This window comes from Notolepis coatsorum (genome assembly GCF_963971535.1).
Source record: "Notolepis coatsorum genome assembly, chromosome: 5".
Classification (NCBI taxonomy): domain Eukaryota; kingdom Metazoa; phylum Chordata; class Actinopteri; order Aulopiformes; family Paralepididae; genus Notolepis; species Notolepis coatsorum.
Window position 1 is genome coordinate 173,119,410 of NC_140169.1, and position 25,075 is coordinate 173,144,484.

The 25,075-nt window shown below is 50.5% G+C and overlaps 1 protein-coding gene across 1 annotated transcript in view; it reads left to right on the top strand.

The window, feature by feature from the left end:
• The window catches only part of LOC311228467 (high affinity cGMP-specific 3',5'-cyclic phosphodiesterase 9A), a gene marked incomplete at both ends in the record, with an annotated part of 111,741 nt that overhangs the window by 67,174 nt on the left and 19,492 nt on the right, over positions 1–25,075 (top strand). The window contains 2 exons of the mRNA XM_084314373.1: positions 22,757–22,824; positions 23,727–23,829. Of these exons, the coding sequence (XP_084170499.1) occupies positions 22,757–22,824; positions 23,727–23,829 (171 nt within the window). The remainder of the gene's footprint in view (positions 1–22,756; positions 22,825–23,726; positions 23,830–25,075) is intronic.

Genomic DNA, 25,075 nt, shown 5'->3' on the forward strand with positions numbered 1-25,075 from the left:
AATTATACCGTGATATAAATTTTAGACCATACCGTCCAGCCCTAAACGACACCAAAAATGTATCAACATGTTCAACATTCTAACAACAAACTGTTATGTACCATGAGCCTGATCATTCCTGTGTCACTGGGCATGCAGGTGAGGGCTACTAATTAGCTAATTGCTGCTGATTGGTTACCTGCTGGCATGGTTAAAACCAGGCCTTCAGACACACATGCAGGTCTGTCTGTGGTTAGAGGGAGAGTTGTCACGTTCTTCCAATCCTTGTACTTTAGTTTATACCAGTATTCCTTGTTAGAGTAGCATTTTGAGTTTGAGCACGGGTTTTGGTGTTGGTTTGCACATAGGTTGCATGCCTTTGAGCCAGGGTCGTAACAGTTGGGCGCTCGTCCGGGATATTTACCCCTAGAAATTGTTTGGTGGTTTTTTCTTTTTTTTTTGCATGGTGTGTCATGGTGCTATGGTGTGGTTGGTGTTCGTTACATATTGTGTAACGTGGGGGCTGGAGCCGTTCATCAAACAGGTGAGTATGCCCTTATTTGTTTGTAACTTGATGTGACTACTTACTGCTGTTAAAATATATAGTTTAGTGCACACCACATGTAGATAGGGACATTATTTTCTGGTTGTTGGTTAGCTTCCTGTGCACCACATACTCCTGGGGCAGTCAGAGAAGTGATTAGTACCATCTGCTTGTCTTGTACCATACATGTACTTGACGGGTGGATGGTCAAATATGATCTCTGGCTGGTAGCAGGTGTGGTTGAAGAGGGTTAGGTCTACAGGGCATTAGTTTAAGGGTAGGTAGGATAGGGGGGCCAGAGAAAACAGGTAGTGTGGTAGGGCCTGATTTAGTGTTTTTTTTAGGGTAGACATGTGGTGGGCCGTTTTGACTGCAGTTTAGATGTAGAAGCGTAAGTAGTCATGTCAGGTTAGAGGGGGCACCTGTTTGAATTTGTTTGTTGTATTTATTTTGTTTGTTTTGAGTGTTTGGATAGCCTACCTGTTAGCACCTGACCTCCTGCGCGTATGGCGCATCTATTTATTTCAGGTTGTTTTTTTTTTTTTTTTTTTTTTTGCAAATTAGAAAGGTGCGCTCAGTAGAGCACACATTTCCACCGCGTCCCTTTATGGTTATTAGTGTTGGCTTTGGCATTCTTTGTAGTTCTTCAGTGGTTCTTCAGTGGTTCTGTAGTGTGTCTTCAGTGGTTCTTTAGTGGTTCTTCGTGGTTCTTCAGTGGTTCTTCAGTGGTTCTTTAGTGTTTCTTTAGTGGCTCTTTGGTGGTTCTTTAGGTAGATTGTGTGTGTGCTAGGGTGCTTTTGGCAGCTTTTTGGTGACTCTAAAGTGAACGGGTTGTGGCGCTGGTGCAGGAAAGATGGCTTCCATTAGGGATTTTGTTGATCGGCCTTCGCATGACATGTTGGAGAGGTTTTCCAAAGAACAGCTTCTGGAGCTTGCTGTACACTACAAGGTGGAGCTTTCTCCCAGTGAGAAACGTTTGAAGCCAACTGCCTTGAGTGCTTTGAGGGTTTTGCTTGTTAGGGAGCAGGTGCTTGTGGCGAGGGTGGAGGAGCCTACTTTTTCTGACGCATCTCCGCTGCTGTCTGGTGCGGAGAGTGAGTGGAGGCTTAGAGAGTTAGAATTTAAGGAAAGACAACTACAGCAAGAGCGTGAGGAGAGGAGAGAGGAGCGTGAGCATGAGCGTGAGCGTAAGCTTAAGGAGCGTGAGCTTAAGGAGAGAGAGCGTGAGCGTGAGCATGAGCGTGAGCTTAAGGAGAGGCAGCTACAACAAGAGCGTTACTTGAAGGACTTAGAGCACGAGCGTGCGCAGAAGGAGCTTGATTATAAGCACGCTGTCTTGCAGGCGGGTGCTCTGCATTCAGAGTCGCGTTCTGGCTTTGATGTAGGCAGGAATATTAGGATGGTGCCTCCTTTCATTGAGAGGGATGTGGAAAAGTATTTTCCCCTTTTTGAACGGGTGGCAACCACGTTGAAATGGCCTGATACGGCCTGGACACTGCTGCTGCAGTGTGTTCTTGTGGGTAAGGCGCAAGACGCCTATACTGCTCTGTCCCTTGAACAAAGTGCTGACTATGAGCTTGTTAAAGCTTCCATATTGAGAGCTTATGAGTTGGTCCCCGAGGCCTATCGTCAGCGTTTTAGAGCCTATCGCAGGTCGGAGGGACAGACTTATGTTGAATTTGGAAGAGAGAAGGAGAACCTGTTTGACAGGTGGTGCACCTCTCAGAGAGCAGAGTCAAGAGAGCAGCTTAGACAGTTGATTCTCCTAGAGGAATTTAAAAGATGTGTTCCTGATACCGTTTCCACTCATCTAAACGAGCGTAGGGTATCGAAGATAGGCGACACCGCTGTCTTCGCTGATGAGTTTGTGTTGACACACAAGTCCGTTTTTTTGGAGGACTACCGTGTTGAGTCCAGGGATAGGCGTCCTGTTCAGGGGGGCCGTTTCCCAAAACCTGTGTCTGTTGGTCAGTTAACTTCACCTCCTAGGCGGGGTGGTTCTGCTGGTGCATTCCCAGAAGGGATTATCTGTTTCTACTGTAAAGAGCCTGGTCATATCGTTGCTGGGTGCCCGGTGCTTGAACAGAAAAATTTCAGAATGGTGGCTCTGGTAGAAACCATATGCAGAAAACCTATGCCGACGTTAGAGGGTGATGGGGAAAGTATCAAACGTGTGGACAAAGAGCTCGAGGGTTCCTCAAGATTTATGATGGATGGATTTGTTTCCCTGACTAATGCACTAGGGTCCAAACAGGCTATAACAATTTGGAGAGATACCGGTGCTTTTCAGTCCCTCATTCTGGAGGGGATTTTGCCGTTTTCAGAAAACTCTTCTTTGCATTCCGGTGTCGTTGTTCGGGGTTTTGGGGGTGGATTTGTGGATGCACCTTTGCATGAGGTCACGCTCAATTCTCCCTTAGTATCAGGCAATGTTGTTGTGGGGGTATGTTCTCACATTCCCATAAGGGGGGTGTCCTTCATTCTAGGGAATGATTTGGCTGGTGACAAAGTGTTGGCTACTCCAGTTGTATCTCCCATTCCTGTGGTTTCTGAGGTCCCTAATGAGCTGGCACAGAAACATCCAGGAGTGTTCCCTGTGTGTGCTGTGACACAGGAAATGTCAAAGGACAAAAGTGATGTTGTTGATACTTCGACTTGGGACATTACACTTAGTGACACATTCTTTGTTGGATTGAAAAGTGTACCTGTTGAGAATTTTGGAAAGCACACTGTGGATGTACCTCTGCATAATGATTCTCTTGATTGTGCCTTTGTGTTAGGCCCGGTGGTGAAACCAGGGTTGACATGCGTGCCGGAGAGGCATGTGGCAGGAGATGATCTGGCAGCGCAGTGTCTCAAGGTCTTCCCAGCCTGTACGGTGGCTGAGGCCACGAACGAATTGGAGGATGAGTGTGGGAAGGATGCTATGAGAGGTGCTGTTGATTCATGTGACACCGTTCTAGTTGAAGAGGCTACTAGGCCTGACTTAGGCTGCCAGACTTCCCACAGTAGCTCTATTGTCCCTAATGTTTCACTTGTGGGCAGGGATGGTCCCAGTATGTCAGTTGATGATTCTGACATTGATCCACATGTCCACACTGATTCTCTGCCATGCACTAGGTGTGATGGTCAACCTAGTTACCTGTGTCCTGTGGAGCAGGAGCCGCCATCGCGACCTGGTCTGTTGAGTGGCAGCCATTTTGATCAGGACAATGTTATTTTGGGTGACGCCATTTTAGATGGTGTTCCAGACGTTTTGGTGACTGACGTACTGCCATGTTCCAGGGACGGTGGGGCTGTACCTGAGGCGGTACATCCTACTCTGGATGTTCACGGTTTGCAGTATCCTGAACTGCCAGTGCCAGGTGGGATGGATATGGGCGCGGTGGTGGTATCAGTGATCTATGGTTTTTGTTTTTCTGTGTTCTGTCCTGTTGAGCGCAGTGAGATTACTTCTCAGATTGATTTTGGTTTGCAGTCTATTTTTGACAGGTCGGTATCGGTGGAGGGGCCTGTTGACAGGGAGCCTACCACACGGTTGGTGGTCGTGTTCGACAGGGGCCGGCCCGTTATCGCGGTTGTGGTAGTGGCCCTGACGACTAATGGGTCACAGTTGTTTTTTTTTGTTTATGGGTTTGATGTGTTGTGGTTGCCTCTTGGGCAACCAGTTTGGTGGGGGAGGTGTTATGTACCATGAGCCTGATCATTCCTGTGTCACTGGGCATGCAGGTGAGGGCTACTAATTAGCTAATTGCTGCTGATTGGTTACCTGCTGGCATGGTTAAAACCAGGCCTTCAGACACACATGCAGGTCTGTCTGTGGTTAGAGGGAGAGTTGTCACGTTCTTCCAATCCTTGTACTTTAGTTTATACCAGTATTCCTTGTTAGAGTAGCATTTTGAGTTTGAGCACAGGTTTTGGTGTTGGTTTGCACATAGGTTGCATGCCTTTGAGCCAGGGTCGTAACAAAACCCTAACCTAACCCAATGTTCGACACATTTGTACCACATGCACAAACCTGCTTGATTATTGCCCCAAATAGCATGCAAGTTGGACAAAGTGGGTATGTCTGGAAAGAAGAGGCTTGTGGGTACCTATAAAACCAATGTTCACTCTGATATATTCATGTGAACAGCCAAGGGACCTTTTGGAAGATCATTGCCTATTAAAACCCCCTTCCCAACAGTTGGGCTTAATGGAAATTATACAAATGGAAAGCTTAGCTTCTCTAGTTTACAGGGATACCAATACCTTTGTGTTCGCTCAAATATTGAGCGCGCTATGGACCAAGATATTTATTAATGGGCAGAACCTTGATTTTACATGGCGGCCATCTTGAAATCCATCATGATGACGTGGCCCCTACCCCAAAATGAAAGCTATGGTGATGGGGAACACGTGGAAAAAATTTGGTGCTTTTGTCCGGCGCGTCCACATCTTTTTGCTAAGCCACCGCACACCGAGAACAGAGCACAGTACACAGAGCTACGAATGTGCTTAGAGACAATGATGTCCGATGTCCCCGATGAGACGTACAAGTATGCTATCCTACTCAAGCACCTGAAGGTGCCCAGAGCGCACAATATAGCGCTGGCATATTCCAACTCTACTACCCCATACACCGCGGCTCTAGTAGCCCTCGACCAACGTTATGGACGCATATGGGACTACGTGATACAAGAGATAAGAGACATCGACCGTCTCCCCCCAGCCAGAGACAACAGAGCATTAGATGACCTCTCTATCAAGGTACAGTCCCTGGTAGGGATGCTGGGGTCCCAAAAGGAAAAAGGGATATACGAACTGTACGCTAACTCTAATGTAGAGAGGATATTAGAGAAGCTCCCTCCCGCCCGACAAGAGCGTTTTCGGCGGCAGAGAGACAACCGCGACCCCAACGGCCCAGAGGCATCCCTCCTAGACCTATCTGAGTTCCTCGCCAGGGAGGTCAGCAGCTTACGACTGGACACGTTCGTATGGAGTGGACCAAGCCCAAGACCAGGACCTCGGGGATCAAATGATAACCGCCGGTCAGTGACCGTTATGCACCAAGCCGAATCAGTACCGCAGCACAAGAACCACAACACCCCCTCGACGAAAGAGGAGTGGAAGATTGAATGCCAGTACTGTGAAGGGGAACATCGGCTGTATCAATGCGACGATTTCAAGAAGCTGACCACGGATGAGGTGAGTCAGTGGATCAAAGACCACCGCCGCTGCTTCCGCTGCGCGCGCAGCCATATGGCAGCTGAGTGCCGTTTGAAGAAGAAGTGCGGCAGGTGCGGCGGCGCCCACTTGGAGGTCCTGCATGACATCAACAGGCGTCCGCCAGGACAACAAAGTGGGCCCGTCACGGTAATGTACCAGGCCGAGGCGGTGGCACCAGTACCAAAGATCCACCAGACCGCTCCCTGGTGTACCGACTGCTACAGCAGACACTGGGAGTCACGGTGCTAATCGGACGACCGCGAGTCGGCACCACTCCAGAAGATCCAAAGCAACCGACCAACAGGAGTGCTCCACATTGACCAGCATAGCGGGACCCCCCGAGTGCTCATCAAAGTGGTCAGAGTGCTCCTGAGCTACGAGGACAAGGTCCTGGACACTTACGCCGTCCTGGACGATGGGTCTGAAAAGACTCTCCTCCTCGCTTCCGCCGCAGCCCAGTTGGGCCTGCGGGGTGCCAAAGGTACCATGACAATACGCACCATCAGAAGGGACCAGAAGACCATAAAGGGTGAAAATGTCTCCTTCAAGATAGCAGCGGTGGACCAGCCCGAGAAGCAGTATAGTATTACCAACGTCTTCACCAGCCACGACATAGGCCTGTCTCAGTACACCTACCCCATCCCACAGCTGATGGCAAAGTATGTGCACCTACGTCAACTACCTATACCGCTTATCGACGGCGCCACACCGACCCTGCTCATCGGCTCCGACCACGCGGACCTCATTCTCCCAATTGAGGCGGCCCACATCGGACCCAAAGAATGCCCAGTCGCGGTTCAGACCCGACTGGGGTGGACGCTCCAGGGCCCCCTCTACGGACTTGACAGTCAACCCACGTCTACACGCTGCCTACACACAAAGGCGAGCGACACCGGCCACTCCCTCGTACAGCCCGTCGAGAGGCTATTGACATTAAGCGAGAGGCCTGTGAGAGAACCGTGGGCACAAGAGGGAGTTCGGAACTCCACCCCCCTCAGCTGCGCTTCAGACGTAGCTGACCTCGAACCCAGCACCCCAAGCGACTCCTTGATGGGGCGGCCGGAACCGGCCCCTCCTCAGACGGGGTACAGAGCAAACAAGAGAAACAGACGGAGGAGGTGGAGGCGCAGCCAAGCACAGATCAAAGCAGTCTCAGGCCCGCTTCCTCCTAACCCCCCTACCATCCCTTCCAGCCCGTCAGAAGCGGGTCAAGGACGGGGACAACTTAAAAGTGGACACAGTCGTCGTGATCATAGACCAGTCACTACCCCGAGCTGCGTGGCCGGCCGGCCGCGTAAGCAAAGTGATCACTGGTGCCGACGGAAAGGTCAGAGCGGCAGAAGTGCTCGTCCAGGGGCGGACATACACCCGACCCGTGGCGAGGCTGATAGAGTTGCCAAGGCTCCCCGACTCTCTTGATGACGACCATGACCCCCTGACTTTGTGAACTGCCCTACCCTCACAACGGACATTGAGTAGTGGACAGTGCGGTTAATCTGTCTCTGCTTATCTAATTAGGTGCGGACTAATTAGGAGGCGGCTGTTACAAAGGGTCAGATTAAACCGAATATATATATATTTATTGCTTGAGATCCCATGTATACTATTTGTATATTGTTTGATATCCCTTGTATATTCTTTGTACATATACACGGAATATCCCTTTACCTGGTACAGGACAGACCATAATATTCGTTCTCCTATTGGAAGCGATCCACTAGGCGCCACGGCCATACCCCCCAACGTCTAGTTCAAAGTCACCGCTAAGACATGTCTGTACATGCCCGGCTCTGCGCAAGAATACGAGACAGAAATAAGGCTGGTACTAGATTATTCACTGTACGTATAAATACGTCGCAGGTGGATACAGCAGCACTTAGCCTAAAGTCAAGTTAACCTAGAAACGTGTTACCCTCAAACGTTACAGCCTTCATCACGAGTCAACGACCAAGTGAAGTGAGCAACCGTGCGTCTAAATAGAGCACTTATAACCGCGCGCGAATAGGATGGTAAAAGTGTCAGAGCTTAGTGTAATAACGTCAAGTTCGACCTAGTTAATGTGAAGTACCGCGCACCGGAGAACCTACACCGGTGAATGCAGAGCCTTTTCCGGCTGGATTATTGCTTTGGTCCTGTGGCTGTTGGAGCGGAGGAGAATCGTCTACACCCACTGCTGTGTGGGATTTACCCGTGAGGAACATCACTCGAGCCCTGTCTCTAGGAGAGGCTGGCTGGCTTTCACCTATGCTGCACGCATACTTGGATTATAGCTGCTGCTTTCGTCTGCCGATCAAGGGAGTAATGTACCGCCTCCCGTAGCTGGAGCTTATTGATTCCCTGTTGACCCAGACTTTGCATTCGAACATTCCTCCCCTGCTGGCTTACAACCAGAGGGACCCTCTTAGTACCTCCAGCGGACCTACTAGTGTACCATATATATAATTCCTATGATACAGGTGGTATTGATTATCTCCTGCGTAATATTCTAATGGACTTACGCTCTTGACCTATTCATGCACATTCTTCGCCTTACAAGCGCAACTCTCAATCTTGATAAGTAAAGTAATGTAAGATAATCTTCGTGCTGCTAATAAATATTCTTCTAAACGAGTATTTGTGTGAAACCGTGTTATTGTGGATGTGTTCATCTCATATACCTGTGTACTGTATGGCCAGTAGTAATGTACATAAAGCAGTAGTGGTTTAATGATACCATACTTATTAATACAGTCAGGGAATTGTACCCCTCAGTTACACTTTGGATAGCTCGCCCAGTCTAATAACGAGGTGAGGTGCTACTCTTCTCCGGCTTCAGTATGGATCACTAACAATAACATTGACCTGGGAGCGAGAGGACCAGGAAGCTCTCTTCGGCAGTGAACTCGACGTGAACAGTCGCAGTCGCAGCGGGTGTGTGCTCTGGAAGAGCCCCGTTGCAGAAGTTATGAGGAGAGCCCCGTTGGAACGAGCAACGGGTGATAAGAAGTACTTGCTAGTTGACGGGTTATCCTAGAAGTACCAGTGATAGTGTGTGAGTAAGCGATACAGAACGAAGGACTAACGTCTAGAGTTAACGGGACTAACGTCTATAGTTAACGGGTTATAGTAGTAAGTGTGCAGTGTATTAGCATGCTGCTAACGGCTCCGTCTGACTTCAGTAGATTACCGGGCGCGCGGCGCTGAAGACCGGTGGTATAGTCAGCCACGTTGCGTTAGTAGTACAACCGATATAGCAGGAGGGTGCATCCAGACCCGAAGTTTAGCTGTGTTTAGGGTAGCAACAGTATTAGCTCGCGCGACAGCAGCAAGCAACAGCCAGCAGTGGACGTCTCCCCGACGTCACAGAGGACGCCTCTTCCCACCAGCAGAGGTCGCCATCACAGCACGCTCCTCCAGCTAACCACTGCCCATGCTGTTCGCCCAGCCCGCTGGCTGTGCTCGCGGGATCGCCGACGCCATCTTGTCACCTGGACGAGAGGTGATAAGAGTGGGTCTGCCATCTTGGCTAAGTACGAACGGTACCTCGTGTATCCACATCAACGTCCATTCAAGTGAGCGCTAACAACCAGTGTCTAAGGGGTACCCCAAACAATCTAAGCCGGCTTTAGTGTAGGTTTTATTTTGGTAACGTGGGCCCACATTTGCTTGGTTTTCTTTTGGTATTTTATTATTCTTGTTATTTGAATTCCCAATGTTTCTCTACTTTATGCCTGGGTCTCCCCTAGTACAAGCGGGGTGTTATTAATGTATTGAGTACGCGGTGCCTATGGTGGGAATAGTGTTCCCCTACATTATCAGTGAGAGCACCCGGTGCCATTTATGAATAAGTGCTGTCTGAATAAATCTGAAGTACTATCTGTAACTGATAACCTGCCCAGGCTTCAATACAAAGTAGACCTTATTGGGAGCACTGTGTGTGTGTCTGTTTCTTCCATTTGCTAATCTAACCCCTGGGTAAATACTGTAACTGCATAATTATTTAACCCTTACACCCCATTCACAGAATAGCATTTGAAGGGTCTATACAGGTGGTCAAGGAAGGGTACTTGTAACTGAGGGGTTACAAAACCCTGACTGTATTAAAGATTGTGATAGATTAAACCACTGCTAGGTATGTACTTTAATTACTGGCCAGACAGTACATCGAATAGATATGGTGGACACTCATAATAACACGGCATTGACAAAGAAATAGTATTTGAGGGTATTTTATTATTATGCAACATTAGGTTACAGAATGAGAATTAGGGTCGCGCTTGTATGGCGAAGAATATGCATAAAGTCAGTCAGTAGCATAAGTCACTGGGAATAGAATGATTCCTACGATGGGTACTAGGCTGACGCCACCTGGCGTATAATAGCAATTATAGAAAGCAACGCTGGTACCGCCTGGAGACACTGGGTTCCTCCCAGAGTTGTAAGGTCTGGAGGATAGAGGAATGTTCGGATACTCAGTCTGATTCAATGAAGAATAAGGGGATTCACGTACAGAAGCCAGTCCTTGTAAATCCAACGATCAGCAACAAAAGCAATAACTGTAATCCAATGCTCGATAGCAAACGATGATAGCCAGCTAGCCTCGGTCCATGAGGCCAGCCCGAATGTAAATCCTCACGAGGGGTTAAATCCCAAACGACAGTGGAGATTAACAATGCTCTTCTCCGGGTAACACGTTCCACAATCAATATAATCCAACCAGTAACGGTTCTGCAATCGCCGCCGCTGGTTCTCCTGTGTACATGTCCAGCAGGTTCTCCGACTAGGCCTCCTCGTGTGCTGGTACTAAGGTATTTAGTCCACGCGCACTGGCTAAGGTCCACTAGCTAACACGAACGAACCGCTGGGTAATGCTACACACGAACGAACTGTGGTTGGCACGATATACAATAAATTAACGACTATTTACTTCACATTAAACTAAGTCGAACTTGACGTTACTGCATTAAACTCTGACACTTTACTATTCAATTCGCACGTGGTTCTCAACGCTCTGCTAGACGCACTGCTGCTCACTTCACTACACGTTGACTCGGGATGAACTTGATGAACCAACTACTTAGACGAACTGCTGCTGTGCGCACCTGCGCCGTATATATACTTAAGTGATTATCTAGTCCCAAACCTCAGTTCTTGTCTCGAATCAATACGCTGTCTCCAGGCATGTTGTGACATGCCTGGGCTAGTCTTTGAACCTGACTTTGGGGGCTTGCGGGCTGGCGCCTACGGGCGTTATCCAATAAGGAGAGCGAATATTACTATGATTCGAACGCAGGCTTAAAGGGATATACCGTGTATATATAAATAATATACAATGTATATAAAACAATAAATGTAGATTCTCAGCTTTAATCTGGCCCTTCACAACAGCCGCCTCCTAATTAGTTCGCACCTAATTAGTTAAGGGAGACAGATTAATAGTCCAGTCAACTGCTCAATATCTGTTGTGAGGAGTAGGGCAATCTACAAAGTCAGTGGGTCATGATCGTCATCAGGGAAGTCAGGGAGTTCTGGCAACTCTATCAGCCTCGCCACGGGTCGGGTGTAAGTCCGCCCTTGGACAATAACTTCTGCCGCTCTGACCTTCCCGTCGGCACCAGTGATCACTTTGCTTACGCGGCCGGCCGGCCACATAGCTCGGGGTAGTGACTGGTCTATGATCATAACGACTGTGTCCACTTTTAAGTTGTCCCTGTCCTTTACCCACTTGCTGGCATAGCGTCAGCGAAGCGTCGAGAAACGAAGAGGGACAAAGAGGAGGAGTTTTCCTGGAGTTCACCGCAGAGGGATCCACCGATCCACCCAGTGCTAAGTACACCATAATCCCATATTCCCGTCCCACTCTGCTATTTCCCTACTATCTCGCTTCCTCCCTACCCCCTTCAACCTCCTCCTACCACTCTTGACACCACAATGTGCCTCATACCTATATCCACAATCTGCTCCTCAAGAACAGAATCAACCCATCCACGCCAGTTTGCTAGCAACCCGGCTAATCTCTCCTACCCTCCTACAGCCACTAATACACCTGTCACAGTACAGGGAGGCTTATGGAATTGTCAATCAGCAGTCAAGAAAGCTGACTTCATTACTGCCTACGCCCATAGTCTAAATCTGCAGCTCCTGGCTCTAACTGAGACCTGGATAACCCCCAATAACTCGTCAACACCTGCAGCATTATCTACAAACTATAACTTCACTCACACACCTCGACCCTCCAGACGGGGTGGAGGCACTGGCCTCATGACATCTCCTTCATGGGCTACAAACCTAACGCAACTCCCAGAACTGTCACTCTCCTCCCTCGAATATCATGCAGTATCTGTCTCTAATCCTTTCAATCCCACCATTGTTACACTCTATTGCCCTCCAGGTCCCCTCGATCACTTCACAGATGAGCTGGACATGCTTCTAAGCTCCTTACCGGAAGATGGTACCCCGCTCCTTCTATTGGGCGACTTCAACCTGCCTGACTCATCTCAGTCGGTCCCAGTGGTCTCCCTCCTACAACACTTTGACCTGACTCCCACTGCCATGCCTCCCACCCACAAAGCAGGCAACTCCTTGGATCTCATATTTTCCCGTAACTCCAGCATCATTAACACCACGGTAACTCCCCTACATGTATCTGACCATTCCTTCATATCCTTCTCACTAACTCTCATGCTTAACCGAAAAGTCTTCACCCCAACTCAAACCGTCTCACTCAGACGCAACCTGCCCTCCCTATCCCCCTCCACCCTCTCCTCTGACATAATATCCGCTCTACCTTTGAGTGACACCTTCTCTGCTCTCCCCACAGAGATGGCAACCTCCACCCTCCTCTCAGCCCTTGCAACCTCCTTCGACAAGCTCTGTCCCCTCGTTGAGAAACCTGCCCGCCGTTCCCCACCCAGTCCATGGCTGACAGATGCAGTGAGAGAACAAAGACAGGTCCTGAGAGCGGCTGAGAGGAAGTATAGAAAGTCACGCCTCACTGCTGACATCGACACATATCACAACCTCTTGTTAACATTCTCCAAAACCATTACTAATGCCAAAGCTTCTTTCTTTCACCATAGGATCAAGGCCTCTGCCAAGAATCTTCGCAAACTGCATGCTACCATGTCCTCCCTCCTCACTCCCCCCCCCACCTCCTCCTCCCTCATCTTTTTCTGCCGAAGACTTTGCGATCTTCTTTGAGGAAAAAGTGGAGAACATCCGCAGCTCCTTCTCCCAACCCCCACCCATTCCAAACGCTGAATCGAGAACCTCATCCTTCACTCTGTCATCTTTCTCTCCCATTACAGAAGCCGAGACCCTGACACTGGTAACGTCGAACCGTCCGACTACATGCCAGCTGGACCAGCTACCCTCCCCACTCCTCCAGACCATAGCACCGGACATCCTCCCATTCCTAACTGCAACCATCAACTCCTCACTCAACTCGGGGGTGGTCCCCACCTCCCTAAAACAAGCCAGAGTCACGCCCCTCATAAAAAACCAACCCTGAACCCCACCGTCATAGCCAACTATCGCCCTGTCTCTCTTCTCTCCTTCCTTTCTAAAACACTTGAACGTGCTGTATCCAACCAACTTACTGCTTATCTCTTACAGAATGACCTCCTAGACCCCAATCAGTCTGGCTTCCGGACTGGCCACTCCACAGAAACGGCCCTCATTGCGGTCACAGAGGCACTTCACTTAGCAAAAGCGAAAGGCCTCTCCTCTGTCCTGATTCTCCTAGATCTATCTGCAGCCTTCGACACAGTCAACCATCAGATCCTCCTCGCGGCCCTCGCAGGAATGGGAGTGTCTGGATCTGCGCTGACATGGCTGACATCATACCTCAATGACCGCTCCTACCAAGTGTCATGGAGAGGGACTCTGTCGGCCACCCGCCCCCTCCGGACGGGTGTCCCCCAGGGCTCGGTCCTAGGACCCCTTCTCTTCTCCCTCTACACTAAATCACTGGGTAACATTATCACATCTCATGGCTTCTCATATCATTGTTATGCCGATGATACTCAACTCTTCCTCTCCTTCCCTCCCTCAGATATCCACGTCTCTGAGCGGATCTCGGCCTGTCTGTCCGACATCTCCGCCTGGATGACGACCAACCACCTCAAACTGAACCTAAGCAAAACAGAATTGCTCCACCTGCCGGCCAAATCCTCCCCCCTGACCGACCTCTCCATCACAGTCGAGAATGCAGCTGTGACCGCGTCGCCGACCGCCAAGAACCTTGGTGTTGTCCTCGACGACCAGTTGAACTTCTCTGCTCACATCGCAGCGACAACCAGAACCTGCAGATTCCTCCTGAGCAACGTCAGAAGGATACGCCCCTTCCTGACAAAAGAAGCCACCCAACTCCTCGTCCAATCAACAGTCATCTCCCGCCTCGACTACTGCAACGCACTGCTAGCTGGCCTCCCGGCCACTGCCACCAAGCCTCTTCAACTCATTCAAAATGCAGCGGCCCGCCTGATCTCAAACCTACCGAAGTCAGCCCATGTCACCCCACTTCTTAGGGACCTGCACTGGCTCCCCATTGCTGCACGTATCCGCTTCAAGGCCCTCGACCTAGCATACCGTGCGGCAAAGGGAACCGCTCCCGCCTACCTCCGGTCAATGGTCTCTAACTACACACCCTCAAGACCCCTACGCTCTGCGTCTTCTGGCCGCCTCAGATCTACTCCTATCCAAGCTCCCGGAGGGTCATCAAAGAGAAGCCGCCTATTCTCAGTCCTTGCCCCACAATGGTGGAATGAACTACCCATCCCAGTTAGGACAGCCGAATCCCGTCCAATCTTTCGCCGTCGACTAAAGACTCACTTCTTCAACCATTATCTGAAATGATAAAAAAAGAAAAAAAAAAAAAATCTAACCCCGACTAACCTTAATGTCATGCACTTGTCCTAATAAACTAACCTACACTGTAACACGCAACACTTTGATGAACATTGTTACTCAGCTGATAGAGTTATACCCTTCTTGCTGTCTTGTCGCACAGAACTTGTAAGTCGCTTTGGATAAAAGCGTCAGCTAAATGACTAAATGTAAATGACGGGTTTGGAGGGACGGTAGGTAGTGGAGGAGGAAACTGTTCCAAAACTGGTCAGCCAATACTTGACTGTATCTCCACATTCTTCGGCCGTTCGCTTCTTCAGGTCTGTACACCGCCTGTGGAAGGGCAGGGTCCAGCCGCCCCATCAAGAGAGTGTTTGGGGTGACTGGGTCGATGTCTGCTACATCACTTGAGACGTACCCGAGGGGCTTTGAGTTCAATACTCCCTCGATCTCCGTGAGGACTGTCGTGAGGACTTCTTCCGCCACGGTCTGGGCCCCAAGCACGGCGTACAGAGCTGTCTTTATGGAACGGACTTCTCTTTCCCAGGTTCCCCCGAAGTGAGGGGCGTTCGGGGGGTTGAACTGGAACTCGATCTGAGAGGGAGCAAGGCGGGTCTTAAGTTCTGGGCCCATGGCCTGGAAGCTCTCTCTCAGTTCTCTTTCTCTGCCTTTGAAGTTTGTCCCTTGATCAGACAACAATGCAGACGGTTTCCCTCTTCTTGCTATAAATCTCCGGAGGGACATGAGGAATGAATCCGTACTCATGGTCTGCAGGAGTTCTATATGCACTGCTCGGGTGGTCATGCACTTGTATACAATGCCCCACCTCTTCTCTGTCCCTCTTCCTTTCTTGACGTAGAGCGGGCCGAAGCAGTCCACGCCTGTGGAGTGGAAGGCCTTCTCGCCGAGTCGGAGGCGGCAGGGAGGCAGGTCGGCCATCATAGGTATACTGGGCTGTGCTCGCCACTTGCGACAGTCTAGACAGGTCCGCTGGAAGCGACGTACTGCTTCTCTTCCTTGCAGTATCCAGTAACGACGTCGGATCTCAGCGAAGACTCTCTCTGCCCCAGCGTGGTGCACATCCTCGTCGTATTTCTTTATGATAAGCTCGGTGACCTTGTGTCGACTGTTGAGGACGATAGGATACTTGACGTCATCCGTTAGGTCCGGGGCCCGTCTCAGACGACCACCCACCCTGATGAGGCCATGGGTGTCGAGCTCGGGGGCCAAGTGGAGCAGTCGGCTGTCTGAAGGGATTGGCTTTGTTCCCTGCAGGCAGTCTAGCTCATCTGGAAATGAGTCTCTTTGGGCTCGCTGTAGCAGAAGGAGTTCTGCCTCTGCGTAGTTCGATGCGTCAATGTCTGTAGTGGGGGGATCCTCAGGGTGGTGCCACAAGAATGTTTTTATCTGCGCACTCTCAAAGGTTAGGCAGTCGTCTATGTTAGGGTCAGTGGGGGCTGGGATGTGCGTCAGCCCACAGAACATAGATTTCTTGATCTCTGCCTCCTCTTGACTAGCCTCCCGTGGTGTGGGGGTAGGCCACTCCTCCTCCGGGAGCTTGAGGAACTCAGGACCGTCACTGTAGATATTGGGACGTGTGAGGTCATCTAGGGACATCCCCCGTGTGATGACATCGGCTGGGTTCTGTTGGTGTCAACGTACCTCCAGCACGCTGATCCTACCAGGTCTTGAATCTCGGTGACTCTGACTCCCACGAAGACCTTGTATCTACAAGAATTGGACTGGATCCATGTGAGTACAGTCATGGAGTCTGACCACAAGATTGTCCATTGCACCGTTATGGTGAGTTCACGTTGTATCAGCGTGGCGAGTTGCGCGCCTACCAGGGCTGCGCAGAGCTCTAGACGCGGGATCGACTGTTGCTTGCGGGGGGCTATTCTTGAGCGAGCCAGGACGAAAGCTGTGTGTACTTCTCCTCCCTCCTCTCGGGCTCGCAAGTAAGCCACCGAACCGTAGGCTACTTCCGAGGCGTCACTGAAGACGTGCAGGTCCATCTGGCACGTCTCCAGCCGCACTGTGGGTGGGAAGTAGCTCCGGCGAATGTTCACATTTTGGAGCGAGCTGAGTTCTCTCTCGGGGTCGTCCCAGCCCTGTTCCTTGTCCCACAGTTCTCGCACAAGCATCTTCGCCCGAGTGGTGTAAGGTAGGATACACCCCAGCGGGTCGTATTGGCTTGCGAGTGTTCTGTATACGCTCCGTCTAGTGGTCGGTAGAGGGGTCGACCTTCCCTGCTCCTGGGTCAGGGGTGTGTGCTTGTAATGGAGCGAGTCTGTTTTGAAGCGCCAGACGAGGCCCAATGTCATTTCCTGTGCTTCACCTGGGGTGGTCGCCATCCAGGTCTCGCTGCTTGCTGCCTTTGTCTCTGGGGAGAGGCTGCAAAAGTACTTGAGGGTCACTGCTGGCCCACTGCCTAAGATCGAAGCCGCCTTTGATCAGGGAGGCGCGGTTGCCATCCAGGTCTCGCTGCTTGCTGCCTTTGTCTCTGGGGAGAGGCTGCGAAAGTACTTGAGGGTCACTGCTGGCCCACTGCCTAAGATCGAAGCCGCCTTTGATCAGGGAGGCGCGGAGCTTAAGCAGGAGGGCTTCGGCTTCTTCTGGCGTCGAGACGCTTTGTAGACAGTTGTCCACGTAGAAACTCCTCTCTACGCTTTGTCTGACCTCGTCAGCTTCAGGGTCTTCTGTCACGTGTTTTTGTAGTGCGAATGTAGCACAGCATGGGCTGCATGTGGTGCCGAAGGGGAGGACCTCCCATTGATAGATGGAGGGTTGCTCATCGTTGATCCTCTCTCTCCATAGGAACCGCAGCAGGGGCTTGTCCTCCTCCACCAGTCGCACCTGCAGGAACATCCCTTTGATGTCGCCGCTGATGGCCACCTTGTCTTGGCGGAAACGTAGTAGTACACCGAGGAGGGAGGGGCCGAGTGTCGGGCCGGGCAAGAGCAGTTTATTCAGGTTCTGTAGTCCGATCTGGTAGCTGCAGTTGAATACAATGCGGTTCTTGCCGTTGTGGTGGACCTTGTGGTGGGGCACGTACCAGGATTCAGGCGTCTGGTCTGCCTCTTGATTGTCAATTTTCTTGATATGTCCCGCTGTGATCAGTTTGTCGATCTCAGCGCGGTACACAGTGGCTTGAGTGGGGTCCTTGGCTAGGCGCCGCTCGGTGTTCAGTAGATAGCGGTCTGTCGCTTCTTTTGAGGCGTGGAGGGTGGGCATACCCTCTCGCCTCAAGAGTGGAGTTGCGTATCTCATCACTCCGTCGACCTCGACCCTCTTTGTCTTCTGCTCGAGGAGAGCTATGGCATACGTGTCTTCCTTTGAACGAACTCGTTTCTTTTCGTTCTTAAAGGGCATCGAGTCTAATGTCCATAGTCTCTCGACGTGCTGCAAGAGGGTGGTGTCGTCTTCGTTTATCCTCCTGTAGAGGCAGCGAGTGGCTGTCGGTCGGTTGGAAGACCCGGAGAGGGGGCCTTGTAGTGTCCAACCCAGGCGGGTCTTGACCGCTGCTGGACAGCCTCTGGGCCCGATGTGGACCTGGTCCGTTGGGACGATGAGGTGTGCGTGGTCGGATCCTATGAGCAGGGTCGGGGTGGCGCCGTCGATGGGCGGTATAGGTAGTTGACGTAGGTGCACGTATTTCTCCGTCAGCTGTGTGATGGGGTAGGTATACCGTGACAGACCTATGTCGTGGCTTGTGAAGGCGGTAGTGATGCTATACCGCTTCTCGGGCTGCTCGACCGCTGCTATTGTGAAGGAGACGTTTTCACCCTTTATGGTCTTTAGGTCTCTTCTAATGGTACGGATTGTCATTGTTTCTTCGGTACCCCGCAGACCCAACTGGGCAGCGGCGGAAGCGAGGAGGAGAGTCTTTTCCGACCCATCATCTAGGACGGCATAAGTGTCCATGACCTTGTCCTCGTAGCTTAGGAGCACTCGGACCACCTTCAAGAGCACTCGGGAGCTCCCGCTCTTCGCAGGGTCTATATACATGACATTTACTCTCGAGCTGCTTTGTGGTACGGGTCTCCTCTTGTTGCTGTCGTGCAGGACCTCCAGGTGGGCGCCGTCGCACTTGCTGCATCTTTTCTTTAGGCGGCACTCAGCTGCCATATGGCTGCACGCGCAGCGGAAGCAGCGGCGGTTCGCTTTGATCTACTGACTCACCTCGTCAGCGGTCAGCTTCTTGAAGGTGTCACATTGAGACAGCCAATGTCCATTTTCACAGTACTGGCAGGCAATCTTCCACTTTCCCTTCACGTGGGGGGTGTGGTGGTTCTTGTGCTGCGGCACTGACTCGGCCTGGTGCATAACTGTCACTGACCGGCGGTTGTCATTGAACCTCCGCGGTCCATCTCTAGGGCTAGAGCCACTCCACACGAATGTGTCCAGTCGTAGACTGCTGACCTCCCTGGCGAGGAAATCAGCCAGGTCTAGGAGGGATGGTTCTGGGCCGTTGGGGTCACGGTGGTCTTTCTGCCGCCGAAAACGCTCTTGACGGGCTGGAGGGAGCTTCTCCAGTATCCGCTCCACGTTAGAATTTGCATACAGTTCATATCTCCCCTTCTCCTTTTGGGACCCCAGCATCCCCACGAGGGATTGTACCTTGATAGAGAGGTCATCCAGTGCTCTATTGTCTTTGGCTGGGGGGAGGCGGTCGATATCTCGTATTTCTTGGATCACGTAATCCCATATGCGTCCATAGCGCGCGTCGAGGGCCACCAGAGCCGCTGAGTATGGGGTGCTTGAGTTCGAATATGCCAGCGCTATGTTATGCGCTCTGGGCACCTTGAGATGCTTGAGGAGGATGGCATATTTATAAGACTCGTCGTGGACATCGGACATTATAGTCTCTAAACACATGCGTAATTCTGTGTACTGTGCTCTGTCCTCGCGCGTAAAGTCTGGGAACGTCGGTGTGCCAAGGTAAGACGCCATGGATGGCTGGGACACCGATGAGCATAGGGGGAGAGGCCTCCTGGGCGAGTCTCCCCGTACGGGTGGTCGTGGGTTAGTACTGGGTGGGTACCAGAGGCCGGGCCCCCAGGTGCTGTTCCTCGGTGCTGACTGTACATCAAACTCACCCTTGAGTTGGGTCGGGGGTTTGTAGCGCAGTGACTCGGGGCTGAGGTCGGGGCTGTACTGGGCCTCCTGGTCCAAAGTAGGTTCGTGCTGGTGGGCTTGATATCCCTCCTCTTCCTCCGCTAGGTCTTGGAGTCTTCTAGTTAGTCTCTCGGCGACGTAGGCCGGTTCTTCCCGTTGGCTGGGTCCCGTATAGACCGGTCGGGGAGGGGGCTCGGAGACGTAGGCAGGTTCTTCCTGTTGGCCGGGTCCCGTGTAGATTTGTCGGGTAGGGGAAGGTGCCCTAGACCCGTGTCGTGATGATCTCCGGGAGCTCCGTGTGGAGGGGGGGGGGGTCGCCCTGGCGATCAATTGTTCTATCATCTGCGCCTGCAGCCGGTCGCGCTCCGCTTCGCGCTGTGCATTGGCGTGTTCTCGCTGGATGTTCTCTTCCGTCTGGAGGCGCCTCTCCTCCAGTCTGATGCGTTCGTGCTCACTCCGTTGTTGCGCCTGGAGGCGCTCTCGTTCCGCTGCAGAGTGTTCGCGCTCACTAAGGGCTTGTGCTTGGAGGCGCTCTCGTTCCGCTGCAGAGTGTTCGCGCTCACTAAGCGTCTGTGCTTGAAGACGGTCGCGCTCACCCTGGATACGGTCCCTTTCGGTTGAAGCTGTCAGCGTGGCGATCAAGGCTTGCGCCAGTCTCTGGTCAGCCTCGCTGGGGGATGACACTGATGGAGGTGATCGGGCGCTGACAGGGCTTGGTGGAGACCTGTTCTCTTGGCGCGCTCCGAGGTCTATCTCTTGAGCGCGGTACTCTTCTCTTGGTTGCGCGCCGAGGTCTGTCTCGGGTGCGCGCTCTTGGGTTGGTTGTGCTCCGGGGTCTATCCCGGTGGCGCTTTCTTTATCCTGGGGCGCTCCGGGGTCTATCCCGGTGGCGCTGTCTTGAGGTATAGTCACGTCATGTCCCGCTTGGTCCCCCCTGTGAGCTAAGTCAGTTTCGTTTGAACCCACTGGGGCCTCTACTGGTGGGGCCGACAAGTCGATAGGATTGGGCATGCTTAAACTATCCGCTTTATCCGTATTTAACGTCTTTTTAGATAAGCTAGGGGGTAAAACGAAAGCGAAGTCCTCCAGGTATGGAGGTGGCTGACGTTTGCGCCGCGGGCGCTCTAATTTGGGAGAGCCGTCTGGAGAGTGTCCACCGCTGGCCATATCAATATTAATATGATATTAAAGACTACTGATACCCTCCGGCTCGAAGGACCAATTGTAACTGAGGGGTTACAAAACCCTGATTGTATTAAAGATTGTGATAGATTAAACCACTGCTAGGTATGTACTTTAATTACTGGCCAGACAGTACATCGAATAGATATGGTGGACACTCATAATAACACGGCATTGACAAAGAAATAGTATTTGAGGGTATTTTATTATTATGCAACATTAGGTTACAGAATGAGAATTAGGGTCGCGCTTGTATGGCGAAGAATATGCATAAAGTCAGTCAGTAGCATAAGTCACTGGGAATAGAATGATTCCTACGATGGGTACTAGGCTGACGCCACCTGGCGTATAATAGCAATTATAGAAAGCAACGCTGGTACCGCCTGGAGACACTGGGTTCCTCCCAGAGTTGTAAGGTCTGGAGGATAGAGGAATGTTCGGATACTCAGTCTGATTCAATGAAGAATAAGGGGATTCACGTACAGAAGCCAGTCCTTGTAAATCCAACGATCAGCAACAAAAGCAATAACTGTAATCCAATGCTCGATAGCAAACGATGATAGCCAGCTAGCCTCGGTCCATGAGGCCAGCCCGAATGTAAATCCTCACGAGGTTAAATCCCAAACGACAGTGGAGATTAACGATGCTCTTCTCCGGGTAACACGTTCCACAATCAATATAATCCAACCAGTAACGGTTCTGCAATCGCCGCCGCTGGTTCTCCTGTGTACATGTCCAGCAGGTTCTCCGACTAGGCCTCCTCGTGTGCTGGTACTAAGGTATTTAGTCCACGCGCACTGGCTAAGGTCCACTAGCTAACACGAACGAACCGCTGGGTAATGCTACACACGAACGAACTGTGGTTGGCACGATATACAATAAATTAACGATTATTTACTTCACATTAAACTAAGTCGAACTTGACGTTACTGCATTAAACTCTGACACTTTACTATTCAATTCGCACGTGGTTCTCAACGCTCTGCTAGACGCACTGCTGCTCACTTCACTACACGTTGACTCGGGATGAACTTGATGAACCAACTACTTAGACGAACTGCTGCTGTGCGCACCTGCGCCGTATATATACTTAAGTGATTATCTAGTCCCAAACCTCAGTTCTTGTCTCGAATCAATACGCTGTCTCCAGGCATGTTGTGACATGCCTGGGCTAGTCTTTGAACCTGACTTTGGGGGCTTGCGAGCTGGCGCCTACGGGCGTTATCCAATAAGGAGAGCGAATATTACTATGATTCTAACGCAGGCTTAAAGGGATATACCGTGTATATATAAATAATATACAATGTATATAAAACAATAAATGTAGATTCTCAGCCTTAATCTGGCCCTTCACAACAGTACTGCTTAAAGGCAAGCCCAATAATACTATTGAACTGACAGTCACTGGGTGTGGGAGGGCTGTCGGAGGTACTGGGGGAAGTGAGAGTGTGTGGGGAGCTACTGCTGACCGCCTTGGAAGGCGAGGGAGACCAGAGTACCATTCCCCAGGTTAGTAAATCCTGGGCCCCATCCACTCCTGCTGCAAGCCCTCCAGAACGATGATCCGGGCCAAAGACGGGGGTACATATAGGTCCAATTCTATAGTATCCTACTACCCAGTGGCTGTGTACTACTACTCCCACAAGAAGGGATAATCCACCCTTCTACAGTACTAAGGAGGAAACACTTTCAGAAATGTGATTTTTGATCAATGGACCTATCTACAACTCTGCCCTCTTTTCTTGATCCTCCGATCAGTGATTGGCGGATCAAGAAAAGAAGGCGGGGTTTGAGACAGGTCAATTGTTCCATATGGTTGGCTATGTATGAAGAGGGTGCACTGCACGTCAATAGTACAGGTAACAACAATTAAGTTTAAGTTAAGTTTCTCTCTTTCAGACGGAGAACAACATCTTCAGAAATCTGACTACAGAGCAGTACAAACAGATAAGGGAAGGCATCATTAAGTAAGATCATCTCTGCTTCAACACCACCACACACACAGAATCGTCCTCCACCACCCATGGTTTCTAATAACGGGTCTGAAATGATGGCACCACAACATTATCATATTGGAAGGAGATGACAACGGTTGCTATGTATCCCACAGTTCTTTGCATTTATGAGCAATCATTCCTCTATATAATAATAATAACTATATTTATATAGCACCTTTTTAAAACACAGTTCAACAATCTAAATAAAAAAGCTTGACATTTTCCTCTGTTGCACAATCTATCACAATTTAGTGCTATTTCCTTCAGGTAGACAGATGGACACATTTATCTCATTCAATTTGAGGAGAGGTTCCTAGAGAGAAAAAAGGAAGAAAGGATCACAAGTTGTATGTGTTTTAATTGATTTATTATCCTTGCTTTTGTCTACCCTCATCTTGTTGCCTTATTGTTGTGATCTTATATGCTGTGTGATTGTATATGCTTTCATGCTCATTGCTGTATGTAAACTCGACGTAACTGTAAATGAGGGAAACCTCAGTTGCCTTTCGAGTTTACATAAAGGTTTGAAATTAAATTAAATTAAATGAAAAGACAATCAAATAAAAGAACCATTAACAATAGAACAGAGCCGAGGTAATAAAAACACGTAATGAATTCAATCACATGAAAGCAAGTCTATAAAAATAGGTTTTTACAGGTGATTTAAAAGACTTCAAGCCTCAGGTCCTCATGCAGGTCATTCCTAAATGTCTGGGCGCCCTGATGACAAAGGGCCCTGTGACCTTTTAGTCCTGAGTACATGGGACCAGAGTCACGGCTGGTGTGAAAAGGAGTCAATTAGCCTGACACAGACATTCTTTATCAAATTGTAAAAATGGCAACACATTCTAAGTCGTTCTCTCCGATTCCAGGTGCATCTTGGCCACGGACATGACGAGGCACAACGAGATCCTGAGCAAGTTCAAGTCCATCCTCCCTGTGTTTGACTTCAACAACAAGGACCACAGAGATGTGGTGAGATTTATTAAACATAAATAGAACAAGTGCACTAGTTAGGTGCACTTGTTAGGTGCCCAAGAAGGGTTTGTGCCACCACAGTTGCAGAGTGTGTTGATGAAGAATTCAATGTTGCAACTTGGCCAACTGTGAGTGAGGAAGTGTCTGCACAAACCTACCCCCGAGCACATCATAATACTATCTCTTCCTAAAATGTTTTCCTCCCATCCCCCATTTTAGTCGTTCGGCCAATTCCCTTCCTGGTCGTTGCGCTGCCTTATACTGTCGGTCTGGGGAGGGTGTAGACTACCACATGCCTCCTCCGATACATGTGGAGTCGCCAGCCACTTCTTTTCACCTGACAGCGAGCAGTTTCACTGGGATAGCGTAATGCGCGCAGAGGTTCACACTATCTCCCCCAGATCCCCTCCCTGCTGAACAGGTGCCTGGACCGACCAGTAGGAGTTGCTATTGCAACAACTAGGACTCATATCCCACCGGCTTACTACCCGCGAATCCGACTACCAATTGTGTTCGTATAGGATGACCAAGCCGGAGGTACCGCTGACAACTGGATTCGAACCCAAGAGTCTCTGCGGTGGTAGGCGAGTGCTTAGACCTCTACGCTACCCAGCCGCCCTGTCTCTTCCTGAATTAACTATATTTACATCAAATGAGTGCTATTTACTTCAGGTGGACGGATGGACACGTTTCTCTCATTCAATTTGAGGAGGGGTTCCTAGAGAGAAAAAAGGAAGAAAGGATCACATTATAAAGAGGAGGTCAGAGATAGGGGTATGGGAGGCACCTGCAAGGAATATTTGACAATAGTGCCCTTTTTTTTATTTAAATTTTTTATTATCTTTTCCCCCCCTCCTTTTTCCGTTTTTCTCCCCTCCCAATGTTAGTCGTTATGCCAATTCCCAATCCCCTTCCTGGTCGTTGTGCACTTACCCCCTACCGTCAGTCTGGGAGGGTGGAGACTATCACATGCTTCCTCCGACACATGTGTACCCAGCCCACCGCTTCTTTTCACCTGGCAGCGCGGCCTCTCACTGGGGGAGTGTAACGTGTGGAAGGATCACACTACCTCCCCCAGATCCTTCCGTCGCTGTGCAGGCGCCCCAACCGAACTGTAGGAGTCGCTGTTTACAACGACCAGGACCCACCCCACCGGATTTCCCACCCGCTGACACTGCCAATTGTGTCAGTATGGACGGCCGACCAAGCCGGAGGTACCGCGGCAGCTGGATTCGATCCCACT